The 21,001-nt window shown below is 36.9% G+C and overlaps 1 protein-coding gene across 1 annotated transcript in view; it reads right to left on the bottom strand.

Moving 5' to 3' along the window:
• Positions 1-1,067: 1,067 nt before the first annotated feature.
• The window catches only part of APOB (apolipoprotein B), a 35,757-nt gene continuing 15,823 nt past the window's right edge, over positions 1,068-21,001 (bottom strand). The window contains exons 19-29 of the mRNA XM_050316427.1: positions 20,469-20,651; positions 20,128-20,249; positions 19,353-19,563; positions 17,927-18,102; positions 17,604-17,791; positions 17,190-17,335; positions 15,359-15,735; positions 6,817-14,391; positions 5,975-6,089; positions 4,974-5,157; positions 1,068-3,969 (exon numbers count right to left, since the gene is read on the bottom strand). Coding sequence (XP_050172384.1) covers positions 2,356-3,969; positions 4,974-5,157; positions 5,975-6,089; positions 6,817-14,391; positions 15,359-15,735; positions 17,190-17,335; positions 17,604-17,791; positions 17,927-18,102; positions 19,353-19,563; positions 20,128-20,249; positions 20,469-20,651 — 10,891 coding nt within the window. The 3' untranslated portion in view covers positions 1,068-2,355. The remainder of the gene's footprint in view (positions 3,970-4,973; positions 5,158-5,974; positions 6,090-6,816; positions 14,392-15,358; positions 15,736-17,189; positions 17,336-17,603; positions 17,792-17,926; positions 18,103-19,352; positions 19,564-20,127; positions 20,250-20,468; positions 20,652-21,001) is intronic.

The raw sequence follows: 21,001 nt of genomic DNA on the forward strand, positions 1-21,001 counted from the left end.
AACTGTGGGATGACTGAAGATGGCTGTCACATCGATCACCGGACCAAGAGCTTTAATCCAATTGGCGGCAACGCTGCTATGAGACTTGGAAACCTCCTCTAACCTCTAACCACAGTTTAGTGTGCAAACTATTGTGTTTGCTCTTGGGAAGCTTCATTCTTGCCAAAAAGAGCCAGTATTTATGCTATTTGGCATATTTATTATTCGGTTAACCCGTTCCTTATAAGTAAATCCTTTTTTAGAATTTATAATCCTTCCAAGAACTATGGATGATGGACAGAAATAAACTGCTATGAGGGGAAAAACAAAAGAAAACAAAACTTTAAATCTCTCTTCTCCCATAACTTTCATAATTTATTTTATTTTCCTTTGTTTCACAGAGCTGTTTGTCATGACGAAGGGAAGCAAGAATCAGACAGTGTCTGAGAAATCTGGTTGTGCTTAAACATTTGTGAAATTCAGGGAAAAGAGTTGTGCAATCTGACATCAAATAAAGATCAGATGACCCATAGGCTTCAGTTTCCTTATGAATGAAGGTGAAAGGGCTCTGCAGGCCACATCTTTATTTACTGGGATACTCAATAGAACATGTAAACAGGGATTTTTATACCTTTAGTCCCCTTCCTCCCCCGGGTAGGGTGACATATGCAGATTAGTTCTATTCAGAATCAAAACTTCTTATTTTACAGTTCACAGGGGACTATTCCATCTCTTATTCTGAGAAATTGTTATGACTGACAGCTCTGAAGATGAAATGGATTTACCTTACTTTCTAAGAGATGCCCACTCTGCTGACAGCTAGATGGGTGTGTGTACAATACCATGCTTGCCAGATTCTGATTTTGGGGTTCATGTAGCTTATCTGATAAGAATAATTACTGGCAGAGTTATTCAGGTAATAATATTATCTATCAATAGGGATATCAAAGTCGTGGTGCTCCATTGTGTCACATATGTACTTCATCATACCATGGGATGAAAACAGACTCTGTTTTCCCATCAGTGAACAAGTGACAACCATATCACAGAATTTAACTGATTGCATCAAAACAGACATGTACACAAAATTTCTAGTGGTGTTTGTCAAAGACTTTATTCTCAAAGAGGCAACATTGTTTCAGCCTGAGCATGCCTTTCTCAGGGACTATCTATATAGTATTCCAACAGCTGAAAACACACCGTGGCAGGTCCACACATTTTCCACTCAAAAACAGTTCTATTTTGTGAGTGACTTCTTCAACATTCTCTAAATTCATCTTTAAATTGAGAATTCACTTAAATGAGGTCTAGGCTTCAGCCTAGGAGGGGAAAACTTTTTACTCCCATTATACATGATGTCAGTGAAACTTTGACAATTAACTAAACTCACAAAAAGTAAAACATAGACAACTAGATGTGAAAACAGAAATATCATAGGGAAACAGGTGAGAAACCCCTGTATTTCTGAAGTATAAATTAGCCAGTAGAAAGAAAACCCATCTAAAATTCTTGGCATAGTTGTCTGAAAACTGATAGAGGCATAAATGAACTTTTTTTAACAGAACATTGGTATTATTATCTGCAGTTTTCCAGGAGTCAGATTTCTGCATATGTTTATATTTTTATGTTATTTTTCAATTTTTGATGTTATTTCTAGAATTTATCAATGTTTTAATTCATGTTCTTGTACATGCTCTTTTCCTCTTCTTTTTTTCTCAGACTTATCTCTGAAGGTGTTTCTATGCTGGGAATCAGACGTGTTTCCAAGTCTTCCTTCAACTGGCTTATGAATGTGACCTTTATCTTAAAACCTGTTTATATCTATGAACTTCATAGCTTTTGTGACTATTTACAATATGTATTGCACGTTATTGGCTTGATCCAACATACAGTGAAATCAAAGAAAAGACTTCCCATTGACCTTGACAACTGTTGGATTAAGCACTATGGTCCAAGTAAAAGTAACTGTAATAAATGACACAAAAATGTAATAAAGAACTCATTTATTGGCTTATTAAGCTTATTAAAATAACCTAGTGTAGATTATTAAGTTTTCATTTACAAATTCAGATTCAAACAGTATTTACCTGAAGCCCCAGTATACTGACTACTGTTTTTTTAAAATACATTGTGGTACAAACTTGTTACTTCTCCTCTTCTGCATGTACATTCAGCTCTTCATGTGCTGCTGCATATTTTCCATAACCTGCTGAAGACCCAGTTGCTCAGCGGCGAGTTGTTCACCAGTGAATTGCTACATTTCTTCCCATTCCCTGGAGCCTTTCTCAATGGCTTGCTGAATCAGTGTGTGCGTCATTTCCACTTTGTTTCTGAGTTCCTCTGCTGTTTTGGGGCATTTGGTAAGTGGACTGCCAGTCACATGGGCACATTTACTCTAAGCTCTCCTTGACGAACTGCTATATATGGCTTTATGCTCTCAGCTGTTATTTGCTCAAACCAACGAAGGATCTCTGAGATATATTGCAGGAATGCAGAGTAATTTTCTACAGTTAGATCAATTAACCTTTTGGCCTCACTGATTAGCTTTTCTTGGGAATGACTAAGCTGCCCATAGATCTCCCGGAGTTTTTCTTTGACTTGCTTGTTATGTTCATCGATTTTCCTCTTAGCAGCTGCAGACCAATATCGGATTTTTTCCTGAACAGCAGATGAGAGTTCTATGACCTTCTGTCTTCCTTTTCCTTCAACATCAGTTATAAGGTCATAATATTCCTGGCTGTAGTTTTCCACCAATTCTCTTACTTGGTCTGTCAGGCGTGTAACCAAGTCAGCGAGATCTTCAACATTCTTCTTATGCCAATCCACAAGAACATCTATGACATTCTTCAGCCATCTTAGTGCCTTGTCTTCCACCTCATAGTATTTCACTGACTGTCCAAGTGTAGTTGGATCAAAATATTCCTCCCGCAGTGACTTTACATAGAGGAGCAGCTGGTGCAGCTTTTCTGAAAGGTCCTGGAAAGTCTTCTGGCTAAAATCTTTGACCTGAGAAATGTATTTTTTAATGTCTTCTGTCAAGGATACCAGTTTCTGTGTGTAGTCTGAAGTCACTGCGCTTTTGTACAGCTGTTGTGTTTGGACTTTGATGTCTTCAAAATTTTTGGATTGCAAGCTTCTAACCATTTCTTCTACCTTCTGAAAAACTTGTTGCACTACTTCTTTCAGTTGCTTCAGTCTTCCTGCAAAGTCTGCTTCCTGAAGAGTAGCAAATGTTTCCCTGATTTTGTCCTGCAAATCTTTCAGCATTTCTCTAATTTGATCAAGTACATTACGACCTCTAAGAATTGTTTCAGAAGCAGGAAGTCTGACTTCCAGCTCATTGATAGCTGTAATCAAAGCATCAAAGTACTCCTGAAGTTTTGAAAGGCATAAATCAGCATTTTTTGCTACCTTCTCTGTAGTCATGATGTATATTTCTTCACCGCTGTACTTTTCAGACAGCCCAGGGACCTGGAATTTTGTGGTTTTCAGGAATTCAATGGCTGAGTCAATTAGGTGTTTTATTTTCTGGTGATAATCTTCTATTATGTCAATTGTAACATCCAAAAGTTTTGCTTTTATTCTCTGATAGTTGAACTGTTCAGCTTGATCTGTTGCTCTTCGATACAGCCTTTTAGCTTTGAACTTCAACTCCTGATATTTGCCAGAGGCCTCGTTGGCAGCTGTGCGAAGTTGAGCATCTATTTCATCTATTTGTTTTACAGCAAATGTGTATGCTTTGTCAGCGTTATTCTGCATCATGTTCTTCATCTTTAAGGTGGCAGCACTAATTTCCATTCCCATATGCTCCTTATGATACCGATTAACGTACCTATAGACTGCATTTGTCATTTTAGGCGCTCTTTCTTTCAGACCCAACAGCAAGTCTTTGGCAGCATCCTCATTCCAGTTGAATTTCATGTGAATCCAGTTAGGTTCTTTGAAGGATATCTCGCTTGTTAATATGTCAATGTCCTTCTGAGGAGCAGACTGAAAATACAAAACAGGATAAGAAAAATGTAACAAATCTAATGTTATCTCTGAGCATATTTCAATATTCTCATTGTTGCATCTTTAATTTTATCATATATTAAGACAAGCTACTTTGAGCTTCCTTATACAGCAGGACCAGAACATAACTTAGTCTGGTCTTTTTAAAAATTTGACTCTGAATAAGATTTTTCCTTCCTTTATATTAAATGCCTATCATGCCTCATAAGGTAGGTGAATTACTTTGGAAAATGAACTTTCTACTAATTCTTGAAATAATTTAAAGTGAATTCAAAAAGAATTTTTTTCATATAGAAATATAAAAAAATTAATTTTGTAATTATTTAAATAAATTAGACAATTTAGAGACTTATAAGAGTAATTAGGAAATCCTCAAATAAGAATCTACTTACATGTACAATTTTATCGTTTTATAGTAGTAAATAGTGAATTATGAGTCATTTGTGAACCCTAAATTAGTATATCATTTTGGAAGGTAAGATTTTAATTGTGAAATTCTTGTAGTATGCCAATAATAAAAAGTATGTTTTGCTAGCAAATCTAGTAAGGTTTTAAATTCTCATTATGTATTGTAACATATTAATGGATTAAAAAAGGCACTTCACAGATGGTCTGACCACTTCCAGTGGCCTGATTCCTATAACGGCCACTTATATCTTATTTTAATTCTAAGTAGCCTGACGGCTACATATTAAACCTGATGGGTGGCTCATCTAAAACTGACTTCGCACTTTCTTGACTTTCAGTGGGTAAGTATTCTTGACCATAGCAGAGGGTAAAAATAACTGTGTGGAGGAGCTGAAACAGCCTCTTCACACAGATGTTACTTTTAGTGTAGGAAATAAAAACTTTAATTACTGATAATATACTGTTTATTGGGTGGTTAATTTATATCTCAACATAAATACAAACAAAATTTAAAGGGAAATTCTCCTCTGATCACACCAAACCTTCCTGCTTTTTATTGCTCATATCAAGCTTACCTGAGTTTGGTAGTAAATTCTGCCAGTGAGAATTTCATCATCCACTTCAACAACATAACCCAGGGCCCCAGCTGAGGGAGAGGATACTGAGCCGGATGACCTCGTTGCATTCTCTTCGTAACGCACATGGATATCAGTGAAAGTGGGGCTGATGATATCTAGTGATGCACTGTTTTTCATGTCTCTACAACAACAGTAAATACACAGCTATGAAGGAATGCACAAAGCACAATCCTAATGCAGTATGTCTGCATAAAATACCACCTATTATTTTATATATATGCATGCATACAATGACTTTTTCGCGAAAAGAAAATATAGGGTTATGCTATCCACATTTTTTAGAATTTAGCCTGACACATTCAAAAGCTCATGTCACTGCAATTTTCCTGTTTTAGATAAAACTAAATGGAGCTCTGTTGGGAATTTTCATTAAATTACAGCAGAAAAGCAAAACCTGTAGTTGTACCACCATCAGGTTTCTACAGATTTCTACAACATGATGCAATTTTTTCCACCAACACAAGCATAGGCACTACTGTTTATGTGCATTTGTACTTGCCTTCACAGATTCGGTCCCCTGGATGTATCAATAAAATACTTGCAGATCAAAACAGTCAGTGGCCAACTCTGTAATCCCCGGTGCCAGCACTTGTGAATAAAAAGTACTCTAAAATGTCTTGTGGTGACAGAGGAATCCAGTGGAATAAAAAACTATGTTGATGGTCAGATCTAAAACTGCTCTGAATATAAACTACTGTGTTTATATCTCAGCACCTTTCTGAAATGTGGCTGCTGAGAAAAGCTGTTCTAGAAACACTGAGAGGGAACAGCTTTCAAGCTATCTTGAGAGGGGAAAAGACACAGCCAGTAATGACAGGGTAGCTACACAGATTCTTATTAATTACAGCAAAGCCCTCCGGGATATTAGGGATCAAAGTAACAACACATCATGGGCAATTATGCCTATTAGAAATGATATTATTAGAGTAAATCGTTACCCAGTTCCTGAAAGAGTAAAATCTTCCTCGTAGTTTGCACTCATGTCACGATGCGAGAAGCTGCCAGTGGTCTTCATAACAAGCATGTCTTCCTCATATTTATAGTTTGAAACAACTGTGAAAAAGATTTCAAGTGTGGGTATTACCAGAACATACCAGCAAACAATACAAACTACATTTTTCTAAATGACCATAATGTCCCAAATGAAAATATATGAAAATATTTGTTCAACTGCAGTATTTTAAAATTATTTTTTTTTATCTCAACATGGACACAATATTTTTCATTAATGCAGATCATAAGTGGGTATTCTAATTGCTTGAGAATTTAGAATTTTATTCTGATCTATATTTTTGTTATTATTATAAAGTCTAGAACTCAATGCTATATGGGACTTCAATTTTCTGGCTTGAAAAATATTTTGAAATCAAATCTGTTTAGTTCCTAAGGAAAAAGATGGGTATTTCTTCATTTGATGTAAAATAGCTAAAAAGTCAACCTGTCTTCTCTCCTTTACATGCATTACCGTAAGTAATGGGGGAATGTTATTCTGTTTCACAATTTAAAGTAAGAAACTGCTACACAGAAAGTTATTTCCCATTTTTTCACAGTATGCCATTTTTTTATATATACAGTCATTAACCTTCAAGGTGACTGAGACTCTGATAATAATTTATGAAAAAATGCTGCTGCTGTTGCTGCAAGAAGTATCATCTAATGTCAATGCTAAATAGACAGCAACACCTTCATATGCGAAGCCTGGGGAAAAAAGTAAATCTGAAAAAGTGTAGTATACAGTATTTCCCCCCAAATCATGACATATAGAATTTTAATGTCTTACCATTCAGGTCATATTCCAGGAATTGCAATGTTGAGCTGCAGGTGGAGTCAATGGAATATTCAAAAGAGTCCTTCTTTTTTGTCAGGTCGGTTCTCCAGGTGACATTGTACAAAGGGGAAGCAACTTGGAAAGATCCGGTCAAGGCACCAAATGATGGGATGTAAATTCCAGCAGGTAAGGATACTTTGAGAGGGGGAATCTCAATTTTCTGTTCAGGAATTGTAATTGTAGGCAGTTCAAAATCTGCAATCTTATTAGCTACTTCATCCAGATCTACATGGAAACTGCCAAGTGAAATATTCTTTGGAAGAGTGAATTGAGACACTGTTATTTGGTATTCAGGTATTGTCAACTCAAAAAATGGCATTTTATATTCTTCTAATGTAATATAATTGGCTCCTACATCCACTTTGGGGAATCTTAATTTTGGCAATGTGGGTAAATGGACATCAAATGGCACTGTGCTTAGTGTCTGTGGAATTTTGATGTTGCGCAGGTCAATGGTGTATGCTGGGACCTGGAGAGTGGTGAAAGGAAGGCTGAACTCTGGAGTGCTGAAAACAGGGCTTGGAGCCTTTAGGTGTAACTCAGGAATAGTGACAGTGAAACCATTGGTCAGCTTATTCACAGGTATGGGGAAAAAGTAACCGTCCTCACTCTTTGTGTACACGAGGGATATCGAACCATTCAAGTATTGTTTCCTGTCAGGCCTAGTAGTGACGTCCAACTTCAAGATATCCCATAAGCTCTTCTCTGAAATGGGGCACTTTATGTTTCTGAGGAAGTCCATGTATGCTTCCAAAGATCCAGAAACATCAAATTTTGCTTTTGATTTGTCATTTGATAACTGCATATTATGACTGAGAGATAATGACTGAATTTGGCCTTCACCCTTCCAGCCAACTTTCTGGTTTTCAAGACCGATTTTCACCACAACAACCTGATTAACTGATGCTGTGTCCAGCAAGAAATTTGGCTGAGTGGCTTGAATCTGAAGATCTGCTGATACTTCCCAAGGAGACAGTTTTAAGGTTGCTTTGCATCTCTGAGTCCCTGTTGTTGTGAAAATAGGCGTGTATCGTGCATAGTTCTTCCCACTGTGCTCCCAGACTGCATAAACATGAGGGATAGATGCTTCAACTGCAAATATTTCTTTGATTTCACTGTTCCAGAGTCCATCTGCTTTAGAGTGGGCCTCAAACTTGAGAGCTGACCGAGCCTTGTTAGCACTGAGGTAGGTGTTTGCCTCGTAGTCTAAACTTCCAGAAAATGCATTTCCAGTGTAAAATACTCCATCAATATCCCCTGTTGTAGAAGTTTCTACTGATATGTAATATGTAAGGCTCTCTAGAGCAAATTTGTGAGCAATTTCTCCCTTAGCACTGGTGCCGTATTTGGAAGCATTGAAATCATATATTAATTTTATGCCTGAGGAAAGAGTGGGTTTAGATTTTGTATTTCCAGAAAGCTCTTGGCTGAAATTAATTTTTAAAACTGCTGTATCCATTTCTATATTTGTTGCCACTGAAGCTTCCATGACCCTCTTCAAGAGAGTAATAGTGCTATCATGATTTCCTCCTAGATATTTGTTATTACTCAGGGACAATGCTGTGGCCAGCTTCAACCCTCTTTTCCTTGTCAAACTTGTTGAACCATCCAGCTTAAATTGCAGTGCATCAATGACAGAAGAGGATGAGACACTGAGATGCCCAACAACATCTGACTGATTGAACAGCCCAGCATTTGCAGTTAAAGTGATCACACTGGATTTAAATGAAAAGTCGTAAGTAATGTTACCCATGGCAGGAATTAAGACTGCTGGGCTGTTGATTCTGAATCTAGGAAGCTTTAAGGTGCGTAGATCCTGTGGGACGTGAAGGACTGGAAGCTCCAGAGAAGGTAAGACTAGTGTGTAAGATGGAACTGAAAAGCCAATAAATGGGACTGTGAATCCTCTTGTGCTGATTTCTTTTGGGAGCGTGTAACCAAAGGTTGGCATCTCAGCAGTGAAAGGAGAAACTTCAATATTCACAATTGGAATGGTGTATCCTGGAATTCTGAAAGTCCGTGGTAGTTTGTTCAGTGATGTTTGTATTTTGTATTTGTCAAATTTTGTTTTGGCTTCATTATATGACTTTGTGAGAAAATCTAAAGCAGTGTTTCTTCCTTTCTCAAAATGCTTGTTGAACAAAATGATGTTTTTATTAAGCACTTCATGCACTGCTGCTAAAGGAAGTGTGATTACATGCATGTCTTTGTTTTTCTCATACTGAGCATTCAAATTTAAATCAAAGGATTGTCTTGTTGTCTTCAGTAATTCCTTTAGGCCCACCTGTTCCCACAGTGAAAAATCTTTTAGCTGAGGAGTTTTGAGTCCAGTGTAGGGAATCTGAATCTGAGGAATGGTTAGAGGAATGTTTAGGAAGTCCAGGTTGGCATCACCATTCATTTCGACATGAGCTTCAATTCTGTCATCATTGTTGCCAGCAGACATATTATGGGAATATCTATACTGATTGAATCTGCCAGTAGCTTGCCAGCTGACCTGTTGAACAGATGAACTGAGGGCAAACCTATAGTTATTCAGGAAGTCAATTTTGCCAGTCAGTTTCATAGGGAAGCTGATTTTTACATTTCCATCATTGTTTGTTAAAAGGTGAATTTCAAAAGGCTGTGCCAAGAAGGAAAGTTCATTATTTACAGTTCCAGTAATCCGTCCATGGAGCCGAGCATTGTGAGAGCCTGTTAATTCTACTTTCATTTCTCCAAGCTGTCCTGTGCCTTTCACATTCAGAACACTACGTCCCACACGCTGTGACTCAATTTCAGACTGAATCTGAAGTGTTGCATAATTTAGGAAACCACATTCATATCTCATAGCTTGGTTGACTCTCAGGTGCTTATCATTTATTCTGTTGTTGGCAGAAAATGTAATAGTGGGGCCCTCAACCTTGAAAATGGCATGTGAATCATGAGTGCCTTCATCAGAGAAATTAGGTGAAGCCAATTTCCAGTTTCCTTTACCAGTGGAAGTAAATGAAATGTGTCCTGCTTCTACCTCTGTTGTCATGTTACTGAACAGATCAGCCTGGCTGGAGAAACTGGCTTGTGGAATATTCAGTCTGTGGGAATATGCCGTTCCACTCTGCATCCAAATTTTTCTCTGCAGCTTGAGCATTAAATTGTTTTGTAGTTCTATTGAATTTTTCTTTGTATGTAAGTTTGCTCTAGTTTCAGCTTCACCTAATACTGAAGTCCCTAGAAACACCACTTCATTCGAGTGATCAACTTTAAGGAACCTATGGTTGACTTTCATGGCATTTTTAAGGTTCAGCTGCTTCATGTCAGGGGCCAAAAGGCGTGAATCTGCAATAACACTAAAAACTAGGAAGTCTAATTTGGACGTTGTTTGAGCTGAAATAGAGGTCACAAATTCTGGACTGTTTGCAGATGTTGTAGCATTACGAAGCTCAGCTTGTGTAGACAGAGTAAAGAATGGAGAGGTAACTCTGAAAGCACCAGACAATTTGCCAAAGGTAGGGACAGTCACAGTATGTGGGATACGTGGAAGCTGGAACTCTGGTATCTTCATGTTAGGAATCTGGAGCTCATTTAGATTTAGTTTTGGAATCAACAATTCTGGTATTTGAAACTGAGGCATTTGTATTTCTGGGAAAGAAATATCAGAAAAAGGCATATCTCTCATCTTCAGATCTTTCAAATAGAAATCAATAGCTGGTAGCTGAAATTCGCCAGACATGAGTTTGTCTATTGTTCTCACAATCAGAAGCTTAATCTCTATTAAGTCAATTGTAAAGGAAGGAACTTCAACGGCATTTAGGATTTTAAAATCCGGGGTAGTAAATTTCATTGGGATTTTCATGTCCTTTAGTTTCCTAATATTGATCTCATAGGAGGAGATATACAGATCAGTCAGTGGAACAAAGAAGTCTGGTGTTCGAAATGTTGCTTCCCGAAGACTTCGCAGACTAACTTCAAAGGCAGGTATAATGCCTAGAACAGTCCTGATTTTAGGGACTATAAATCCTGTTTCAACAAACTGGTTTAAATTTTCAGCCCAATTTTTCAGATCATACTCTTCAGCCAAGATAGAAATTTTTTTAAAAGCTATGTTCCACTGGTCAGATATGTATATGACAACAGAATTGTAGAACTGGCTTATCTTCTGAAGACACCACTGCAATTCCTGGGAAATATCCATTTCAGAAATCCTCTCTCGCAGGTCTTCTAGATGTTCATTTACCTTGGCTTTCAAATTAGCAAACGTTGTTGAATTTATGAGCTCCCTGAACCAGCTGATTATTGCAGCAAGCTTGGTGTCCCTTAGTTGTTCCATGTATTTTGAAATCACAGCTCTAAAATCTCTTATATACTGCTTCAGTGCTTCTGCTTTCTGTGGAAGTTCTAGATTTCTAAGTTCCTCATTTATTTTCTGGGTCACTTCCTGGATTTTTTTGTTAGTGTCATCAACAAATTGGTTATAGTCAAAAGCCTGGAGCTTTTTAATAACCATGTCAAGGAACTTGTTGACTTCTTTTATCATCTTTTCATAATCAAAGGTTTGCACTTTCTTGACAGCATCATCAACAAAAGCAACAACTTTATCAAAGCATGACTTCACATCAATATTTTGCAGGTAGATGGTCAGTTTCTGGACAGTTTCTTTTATTCTGTACTTGTTAAGCAGTTCTATCATTCTGTCAATTAAAAAATATATCTGCTTATCAATTTCATATTTTACAATCAGTTTGTGCATATGACCTCGGAAAGCGCTGATCTTCTCAGATACTTCATACTCCTCTATCCAATTTATAATAAAGTCTTTGATTTGTTCAAGAATTTCATGAATTTTTTCGATTGGCAAGGAATGCTTAAATTTTTCTAAAATTTCTTTAGTATCAAGCGTTTTAATCTGCCGTCTCAAATTTTCTGCAATGCTTCTGACATCAGTATTCTGAATCTGAATCTTGAGTTGTTCTAGGTTTTCCTGTATCCTAGCTGTAATCCTGTACTCATTATCTACATTTTTAATCCAAGCAAAAGTGCTGCTTCCGATTTTGTTAAGATCATATTGTCGGAAAAAAACCCATAATTTTTCAATGATGTTGATTACAGTTGTTCTTACCTTATATTTGTTATCTAGAGCTGTCATAGTTTCAACTATTTGATCAAGAAGCTGTACAATAAGTGCTTTAATGTCATACTGCTCGTAACAGTCTTTGATGTATTGCTCAATTTCTATCAGATAGATCTGCAGCTGAGACAGTATTTCTTGAAGATTTTCCATGGCTTTTTCCAGCATAATTTGGATATCATCAGATGTTATTCTGTAGTCCTTTGTGAAAGCAACCAAATTATTTTTCATGCTAGTAACTCTGCTTTTCATATCCAGTTTGTCCATGTAATCATTAATGTCCTGTGGGAGTTTATCCAAAGTTGCCTTGTATTTTCTCAAATGTTGTTCTACATCAATGTTCTTCAGGTAACTTTGTATGGCCTGCAGCGTGGATAGAATGGTGCCTCTGAGTTTTTCAAAGTAAACTGGCAAACTTTCCAAGAAGGGTAGGTTAATCACATGCATATCTTTATTTTTGTCATACTTCATAAAGCCAGAGATGCTGAATTCTTGAGGCTCTGATACGCTGCTCCTGAGGCCCAATACATCAATTAAATTAACTTCTTCAGACGTTAATGGTAGCACAACTGATGTGTCCATTACAGAGAGATCTGCTAAAGCTCTTCCACTAAGTTCCACACCAACCTTTTCTGCATCATTGTAAGCACTGAGATCTTGTGTATATACGTTATTGTTTAGTTGACTTTTCAATTTCCAAGCACTTGACTGCTCTGATGGAGTAAAAAGCATATGAACTTTGTTGTCAAGCAGCGTGGTGTATCTTCCACTAGACTTTAAGGTATGGCTGGTAGATCCTCTGTAATCATGGGAGAAAGTGAAAGCAAGAGGCTCTGCCTTAAACAGGAGTTTGCTGTACAGGTCTCCTGTGTGTTCACCCATAGCAATCAGCTTTCCATTAGCATTGGTGTGTATGTCAGCGGTGACAGCAAATGGGGCCATAGTGGAACGCAGAGCATTGCTGAAACGGAGAGATTTGGAATCACAGTTTGTGTTCATAGTAAGTGAGGAAGAAAGTCCCGCCACATCCAGGTTAACTCTGTGGCTCACCGCTGTGCCTCGAACATTTGCCACTGTGTCTGTTTTCAAGTCTGCAGTTAGACCAGCACATGCAAGGGTGTAGGTGTGCCTTATTTCATCTGCTCCATGGGCTCCTCTGACATTGCCACCCAAGTTCATCTTCAGAGGCTCGAGAAGCAGTTCTGCTTTGTTGGAAACTTCTGTTTTAGTGTATTTAAGGTTATTGGTTAGTTTAGCTGTAAGTGAGCTAGGCTGCAGTTGTAGGTCAAAAATATGCCTGTGGAATTTGTCAGCGCTGAAGCTGTTATCTAACTTTGAAGCAAATGTTAAGGATAAGCCAGGAATATTCAAGTCATTTGTGTACTCCAACTTAATGTCTTTGAATGACCCTTGCAAATTATTTGAAAACTTGAGTCCTTCTCTGTTAACTCTGAAGTTTAAAACATGTTTGTTGTCCATGCCAAGAACTGTACTCTGATATTCGCTTCCCAGAGTTATTTCTCTCAGGCTCACTCTCCCACCTAGGTTGAGTTTTGCATTGTTTTTACCATAGCGCCCAGAAGAGGACAGTGACATGGAGCCTCCAGCATTGTCGAGCTTGGCATTCATTTCACTCTGCATTGCCAGTGGACTAAACTGCACGTTTGTGGTTGCGCTGCTGGCCAGACCGTACCGATTGATATTGAGTGATGACTTATGTGCAGCTCGATTTTTTTGATCAGTCAGGGACACATCAGTGTTGAAAACAAGATCCTGGGAATTGAGAGAACCTGCAAACAAGGCAGAATACTGGAGCTGCTTGTAGTTGGCTTGGTACTCAGATCGAAGTGCTGCCATCTTCTTTGACAAAATTGTTTCAAGCTTGTGGACAGCTGCAGCATGTCGATACCTCCCATTGGTTTCAGATGACATTTTCAGCTGGCTGTTTTCATATTTCAGTGAAGCTGTGTTCTTTAATAGTCCATTTTGTACATCAGAAACTGAAGTAATGGAAAATGAACCATCACTATATCTGCCAGACATCTGATTGGTAGCCTGAAGGTAAGAAGAATCCATCTTCAGATTTGATTTTCCTTCTAAAACCCGTCTCTTTTCACTGTATGTGCTTGATAGAGTGTAAATGCTTCTTGCAAAGACAGAGGCCACTTCCAGCTGCCCTTCCATTTTGACATTATTGATATTCACGTTATTTGTCTTTTCAGAAATAATATCACTGGAAAACGAAAGCTGAGGACCCAGAGTACTTGATGCTGTAAGAGATAAGGTGTAGTTTGCAACTGGATCAGGTTCATAACTCTTTCTGCTGGACAACTTTAGAACTGATGTTAAGACTCTGTGTTTCAGGTGATTTTCATATGTACCGATGAATCCATTTCTATTATATGATGCTTCTCCAGAACCTGAAAGAGGAAAAACGAGATGAAAGATAAGCATCATCTATACCACTTTGTCTCTAACAATTTGTCTGATGCCACTGAACTTCTACGGTACTGTTTGAGTTGCAATTACTGTTATGCCATTTTGTTTTAAAGGCCAAGTGTTTTGGTAAATCCTTAATATTTCTGCAAAAATGGCTATTTTTTTTTATATTTGAAGCTAAAGTCTTGAATAAAGACTTAATAGCTAAAGTCTATGAATAAAGTCTTTACACTACTCTACTAAATATAATGTTGTAAAATGACACAAAATTATGACATTATTTAAACCTAAATTAAGAGGATGGACTTTCAAGAACAGCCCATATCTAACATTCCTGTTTTTTAATGTTTTCTTTATCATGCTTCAGTTATGGTGAGGAATTTAGGAGAAAAAATGAAGTCAGTTTGTTCTCTTGCAATTTGAAAACTCAAACTGCAATTTTAGGGGAACTAACTTAAAAATACCATCCTGTGGCAATATATGGACATAGATCAATTATAAGACAATTGTGTATATATATACATACATACACACATATATGTATACATTTGTATGTGTGTGTGTATATATATATATATATATATATATATATATATATAGACTGAGAAATAAATTGTGGGCATATCTACACCTGCAACTCTGCACCTGCTTTTGAAAACACTTGACTTGTCAGCTACACCAGTGTTTGTAGAATCCTGCCTTCAGTTTTGAAGGGCATTTTGCTCAATTAGGAATATCCAGCAAAGTACTTTTTGAATTAAATTGACTTCACCTCTACTGCCTGAATAAATAGACACACATAATATTTTTAAAAACAAGGTGATTTGAGATTATGCAACACCTTTCTTTAAATAAGTGTAGGCAAATTCATGTGTTGTACCTGATACAGGGAAAAGAAAGCAATTAAAATAGTTTTGCCAACACTGCAGTATTAGCACACATTCTTACCTTTCACACTGTAGGAAAGTAGGTCAAAAACTGAGTCAGCATTCATGTTATAAGCAATTTTTGTGCCAGATGCTCTCTCTGTGGTGCTGTTGGTCAAAGTGTACGCTGCTGTCCAGTTGTAATAGTTGCTGTACACATTAGCAGAGACCTCCAACTTGCCCAGTAAAGGCACACGGAAGGGATAGGATTTTGGAATACTAAATGCTGGGATTCTGTATTCCCGAGATGGCACACTTATTCCCATTGACTCCATTACCAGAGGAGGTGTTTTAACAGTCTGTGGCATCCGTATGTCATTGGATGATCTTCCACCAAATGGCAACGGGATATCGATTACAAAGCTGTTTTTATTGAAGTTGTGTCTGATCCGGCCTTCACTAGAAAATAAAAATAACTCAGTTAGAAACTGTAAGTTCATAAAGCACATACACAAAATGCCATGATTCCCTACTGCCCATGACACTGAGCTTACTTACCATGCTTATACCAATGTCCTAAGAGAAATGTAATGATTATCTGATCAATATTTTTAAGTACTCGTTCACCAGAATGTAATGAAAGCACTTTTGATGTCAGTGAATTCTGTCAATGTTTCTTCCCCCTATTTTGTAATGAGGGAGACTTATAGGTCAAGTAAAAAAATTCCTCCAAAAACACTGCAACACTTGTGGGATGCTGAGTACGAGAAAAAGGCAATTATATTCTTCCTAAGAAAAGTGATGCACTCTTATAGAAAGGCATGAAGTCTTATTAGCTTTAGATGTCGTAAAAATCTAAATTATTAAGGATGTATCTTTCTGATTGTAAGTGTTTCAAAAGTTTCATCCGAATAGTCAGCATTTATTTTATTCTGAATAAAAAGTAATAAAAATCTAACCACTTGACTAGGAGTGAGGACTGGAAAAAATGGATTGTCAACTGGAAAGCTTATGGGGAAAAAGTGTGATTATGAAAAGGAAAAACAGAAGGAAACTCAGCCTTAATTTGTGAATGAACAATAGGTTGGCAAAGATACTTTTCTTGTTTGCCCAACTGGTCTTTTATATTGCAAAATCTTCTTTTTTTACACTTAAAGCTACATCCTAGGATTAAAATTAAGTAAACACTTTTGAAATTTGTTCCTTTACATAAAAAGCAACATAACCGAGCAGTAAAAAACCCTATTATTATTATCAGCATAGATTATAAGAATATAGGAAAAAAACCAGTTTCTTCCTTGCTTATACTTAGCTCAGGAACACAATTGAAACAATAGAGTTGTGTGCCACTAACATACATTTTCATATTACCATAATATAATACATGAAAAACCAGATCTAAGACAGACAAAATGCAAGTCAGACATGGAAAGAGGTCAGGTGACCCTACTGGTGAAAGTTAACCAGTATGTGTAGGAATGGGAAGATCTATCCAATAGGACTGCACAGGAAAATGCAGAGCTACTAGGGTTATGGCCAAAGATAAAGACTCTGTAGGGTTGCAGGACACAAATCTATGGGAAATATGGCTTCAGTAGCTCCGTGACTTAAAATCTGTTGAATGCTGCATTTTCATTTAGTACTCCTTACAGTATAATACAATACTTCAGGTTATATTCACATACTGCATAAGTGACTGTTGTAAAGTCAGATCTGCATTAAAGAAATGCATCATTTTCTCCATATAATTTCATTTCTCTGGTCTTAAAATTCTCCATTATGATTCCAATTTTATCCTATTGTTTACAGTAATTCCATGCTGTCTTATAAAAAACAAAGTAAAATAAACACAATAATATGAGCAAATAACTATTTTCAAGTTCCTGTGTCACTGTCTCAATTTCACCCCCCACCTTTTCAGGAAAAGTTCTTCAGGAATGGTGATAACAGGCAGGTTAAATTTCTGAATGTTCAGTTCCTGTAGTCCACTTAGTTTGTCTTGTAAAGTCTGGGCATAGGGGACATCTTTTGAAGCCTTTTGCAGCCAGGTGTTGGTTGCCTGCAATGAGGAGAAAAGTTTTTCAAAGTAAATAAGAAGTTTTAGGACTTCCCAGTAAAGGTATCTGGAAGTCCCTGTAACTATCCATACACTGAGCCCTAGATATCTGATAAAGTGACTGGTTCAATCAAAGTTGGAAAGGTACAGTTTATTCAATCTGATGAGCTCTTTTACAAGTAGCTCCTATTTTGGCTTCCTTGGGGGAGGCAAGAATTTGTCAGGGCTATTGCAGGTGGAGCTGCAATATCTACTGTAGGTTGAACCATACCACGATAAATTGCGACACGATATGTCGCAGTGTCATGTCCGTGTGAGCCACTTTCTGATCCAGCAGTTCATTGGCGTGCTTCTCTAAAGCTTTTGGGTAGTCTGAAAAGTCGACTGGGAAGCCAGAAGACAATTTTTTCACAGCAGCAGTGACACCTGAATTCCACTCTAGCTCAACTTTCTCAGAATCTGAAAATCAACGAATTTAAAAGGAAAAGGTAAAATCAGTCATATTCTCATTCTGTTGAGAGATATACTATAAACCAGTGTAAAAATATGTTTAAATTTATAAGTTGTATATATGGATCATGTTTTTGCCCCTACCATATCTGAGAAGAACTCTTTTTGAAACTGAGTGTCCAGGAATTGTTGCAGCTGAGCTGATCTGAAGATATGCTTTGTTTGGTGAATAATTAGCCAATGCTTCACTTCTAAGTTCGGTCTGCAGGCGAGGAATAGAAATGGTGCCTCTTAACATTACCTCTTCCATTCCAGCATACCTGTGAAAGAAAAAAGTAAATGTGAATAAAAATATTGCACTATACTGTTTTACTTGTGCTTCAGGAGCAATTTCAGCATTTAAATCTATAGCAGAGGCATAATAGATATTATAACAGATTGAATCAAACTCATGAACTCTGTTCCATTTCAATGGTTGTTTTCAGTTTCTGCTAGTTACTTTGGAAAACCTTATATTATAATGCTACTATGTAGATACACACAATAATGAGTCTGTGTTAATTTCAGAACACTGAAAAGGATGGAAATATGTGCCTGTCCTGGTAATGTTGTACTAGAACCAAATTCTGAAACTCTCTACTCAAGTTGAATTCTGTACTAAGGATACAGACCGTGGCCATGAATTGGATAGAAACAAAACACTTGACAAAATATATTATGCCACTGGGCTTCATTTTCCGTTATTCACATTTATTTTATATCTCTGTAACTTTGTTGACTTGAGCAAACTTCTAATATTATGTTAGTGCAAATGAAAGGGAATTGAGGTCCCTGACATCTGTCCAAAGCTCCCACTGATATCAGAGGCAATTCTGCATGAACAGCAAAGACAAAGACTCCCTGGGGCACCATCAAGATCACAGAATTCCATGGAAGATTGAGGTTTATTAAAGAATGTGATCAGCCCATTTCACTATGGGCTTGTGAGGCAGACAATTTTAGAAACCCTGGCAGGCTGAACATTTTTGTTAGCTCCCCTGTAGGTGTTCCCGGAAATATTCTCATCATGAAGCGTGGGAATTTTTACAGGAAGCTCTCAGTTATTTTTGGTTTTGTTTCTTATTGAGTGCCATTAGATTTCTTCATGGGGAGATGTAATAACTTTTTTTAGAGCCAAACACATCCAGTGAAAGATAATACCTCTCTGAACAAACCTTGCCTTGTTTGTATCCTTGGATATAACACCTGCAATAACACTAGTACAATGCATTCTTGTAGTCATGTGTGTGCAAACATGGAAGAACTAGCCCAAGGAACTTGTAATACAAATTATATATATACATATAGTAAGAAAGATCAGTTGGTGTATCTTATATATGTATTCAATGTATTAAAAATAAAATAATTTAAAATTTTTAAAGGGGGGTTTAATGACAAGCTCATATGTTTCTTTATTTAAGAAATTCCTCCAAAATAGGATAAAATTTCCCCACATTTTCTAGATTCAATAAACCCTTCAGGTATCTTATTCAAAGGTAGCTGTAAAATTCTAAATGGTTTTCTGAGTTACCTTATCTGGCCACTAAGAGTAACTTCAGGAATCTTCTTGTTGTTAAATTCTAAGACAAAGGCGAATGCTTTCTTCCCAGGAATGGATTCATCAGTAATTCTGAGGTTTGTACCAAAGTCAATATCAACATCTGGAATGTGGACATCACTGGTCAAAATCTTTTTGTCTCTGTTGTACCTGACGGTCAATGTGGCCTCATGTTGATTTACACCTAGAAAATATAATGTACTTTGGTTATTCACAGCTATATTCACAGAATCTGTTTGGACTTTTCTTAAAATGAGAATAAAAAAGGATCAGCTTGAAATTATATCATATTAAAGATCTAACACAACATTTGATGAATCTGAATCAGAAACTTGGTCATCTTTTTAATTCTCATCTTCTTAAACACACCAACGCCATCACTATTTTTATTATTTAAATGATCCTACAGATGATTCGTATGCTTTACTTCCATATTTCATTAGAAACAGTATTTTTCTCTTGCTTATACAGAACCCAGTAACATCTCCACTTCCTTGCTTCCATTCAACAACTTCACACTTCTATTTAAATCACGAAATACAAAATCAGTCTCTCATCATGAAAATCTTGCACTGGGATTGCACACATATAAGAAAGTGGAGTTAAAGTGTTGGACTGTTTGGGTGTGAAAACAATATTTTATTTTATACTGTAAAAAAATTCTATTATGATTTATTAATAAAAATCTCCTAGTAAATGAAACATTTCAAAACTGAGCTTAACCATATTGTTTTTTTCAGACTCTTACCTTCTGCCTGGAGAGCAAACTTCAAGGTGTCTATCAGGTCATTTCCCTCTCTCTGCAGGTCGTAGTTTGCACTTGCAGAGTATTCCTTCACTTCACCTGTGGACACTATTTCAACTTCAAATCTAAAGAAGGAGTAAACAAATGTCCTGTAAATAACTATTTTGTCCATGACCGCAAATGGACGAAATCATATAGTTCTCAACAGCTTTCTGATCTGCTGATGCTAGTCTACTTTTAAGGATCTGAAAAAGTAAGCTTTACATGAGAGAGTACTGTAGATACTAAGCCTCAGGAAGAAAGGGTAGTTAGCACAAAATAAACATAAAGTTGATATGACTTACCTGGATTCTCCAGTCAAGGGGAAATATGGAGCTACCTCTGTGTCAGTGGCATTAGAGTACAATAATTTGGTGCAGAAATTTAGACCAGGGATGAAAGGCTTGCAAGAAGTTGAGGTTTCTTGGTTCTCGGTCAGAGATGGAATCTCTTCAGTTTTGGCTGGAGACACCAAATGCAGTGTATTGCTGGAACAGAAAAGTCAGTCATTTATTCCCAGGACAGGTTGCTTAGACATTGTCCTCTTAACAAGGCTATTACTAAACAAAACTCACTTATTAACGTAGGGGTCAAATGAAATAACATTTGGTGGTTAAATGATCAAGTTGTTTATTAAGTATTATTGATAATTATAATAATAATGTATTGAGCCATTGCCCTCACTAAAATTACCATAAGTAGTCCATTTAGATTCAATCTAAAATAGTATTGCCATTATATTAATTTTATGTGAAAGAAAACAAATAATAGAAATGGTAAGTCTTGTATAGAATTGCAAAAATAATGACAAATTAAATAACCTGTAACCCATGACTCC

This window comes from Myiozetetes cayanensis, unplaced genomic scaffold (genome assembly GCF_022539395.1).
Source record: "Myiozetetes cayanensis isolate MyiCay16 unplaced genomic scaffold, myiCay2020 scf2-11, whole genome shotgun sequence".
Lineage (NCBI taxonomy): Eukaryota > Metazoa > Chordata > Aves > Passeriformes > Tyrannidae > Myiozetetes > Myiozetetes cayanensis.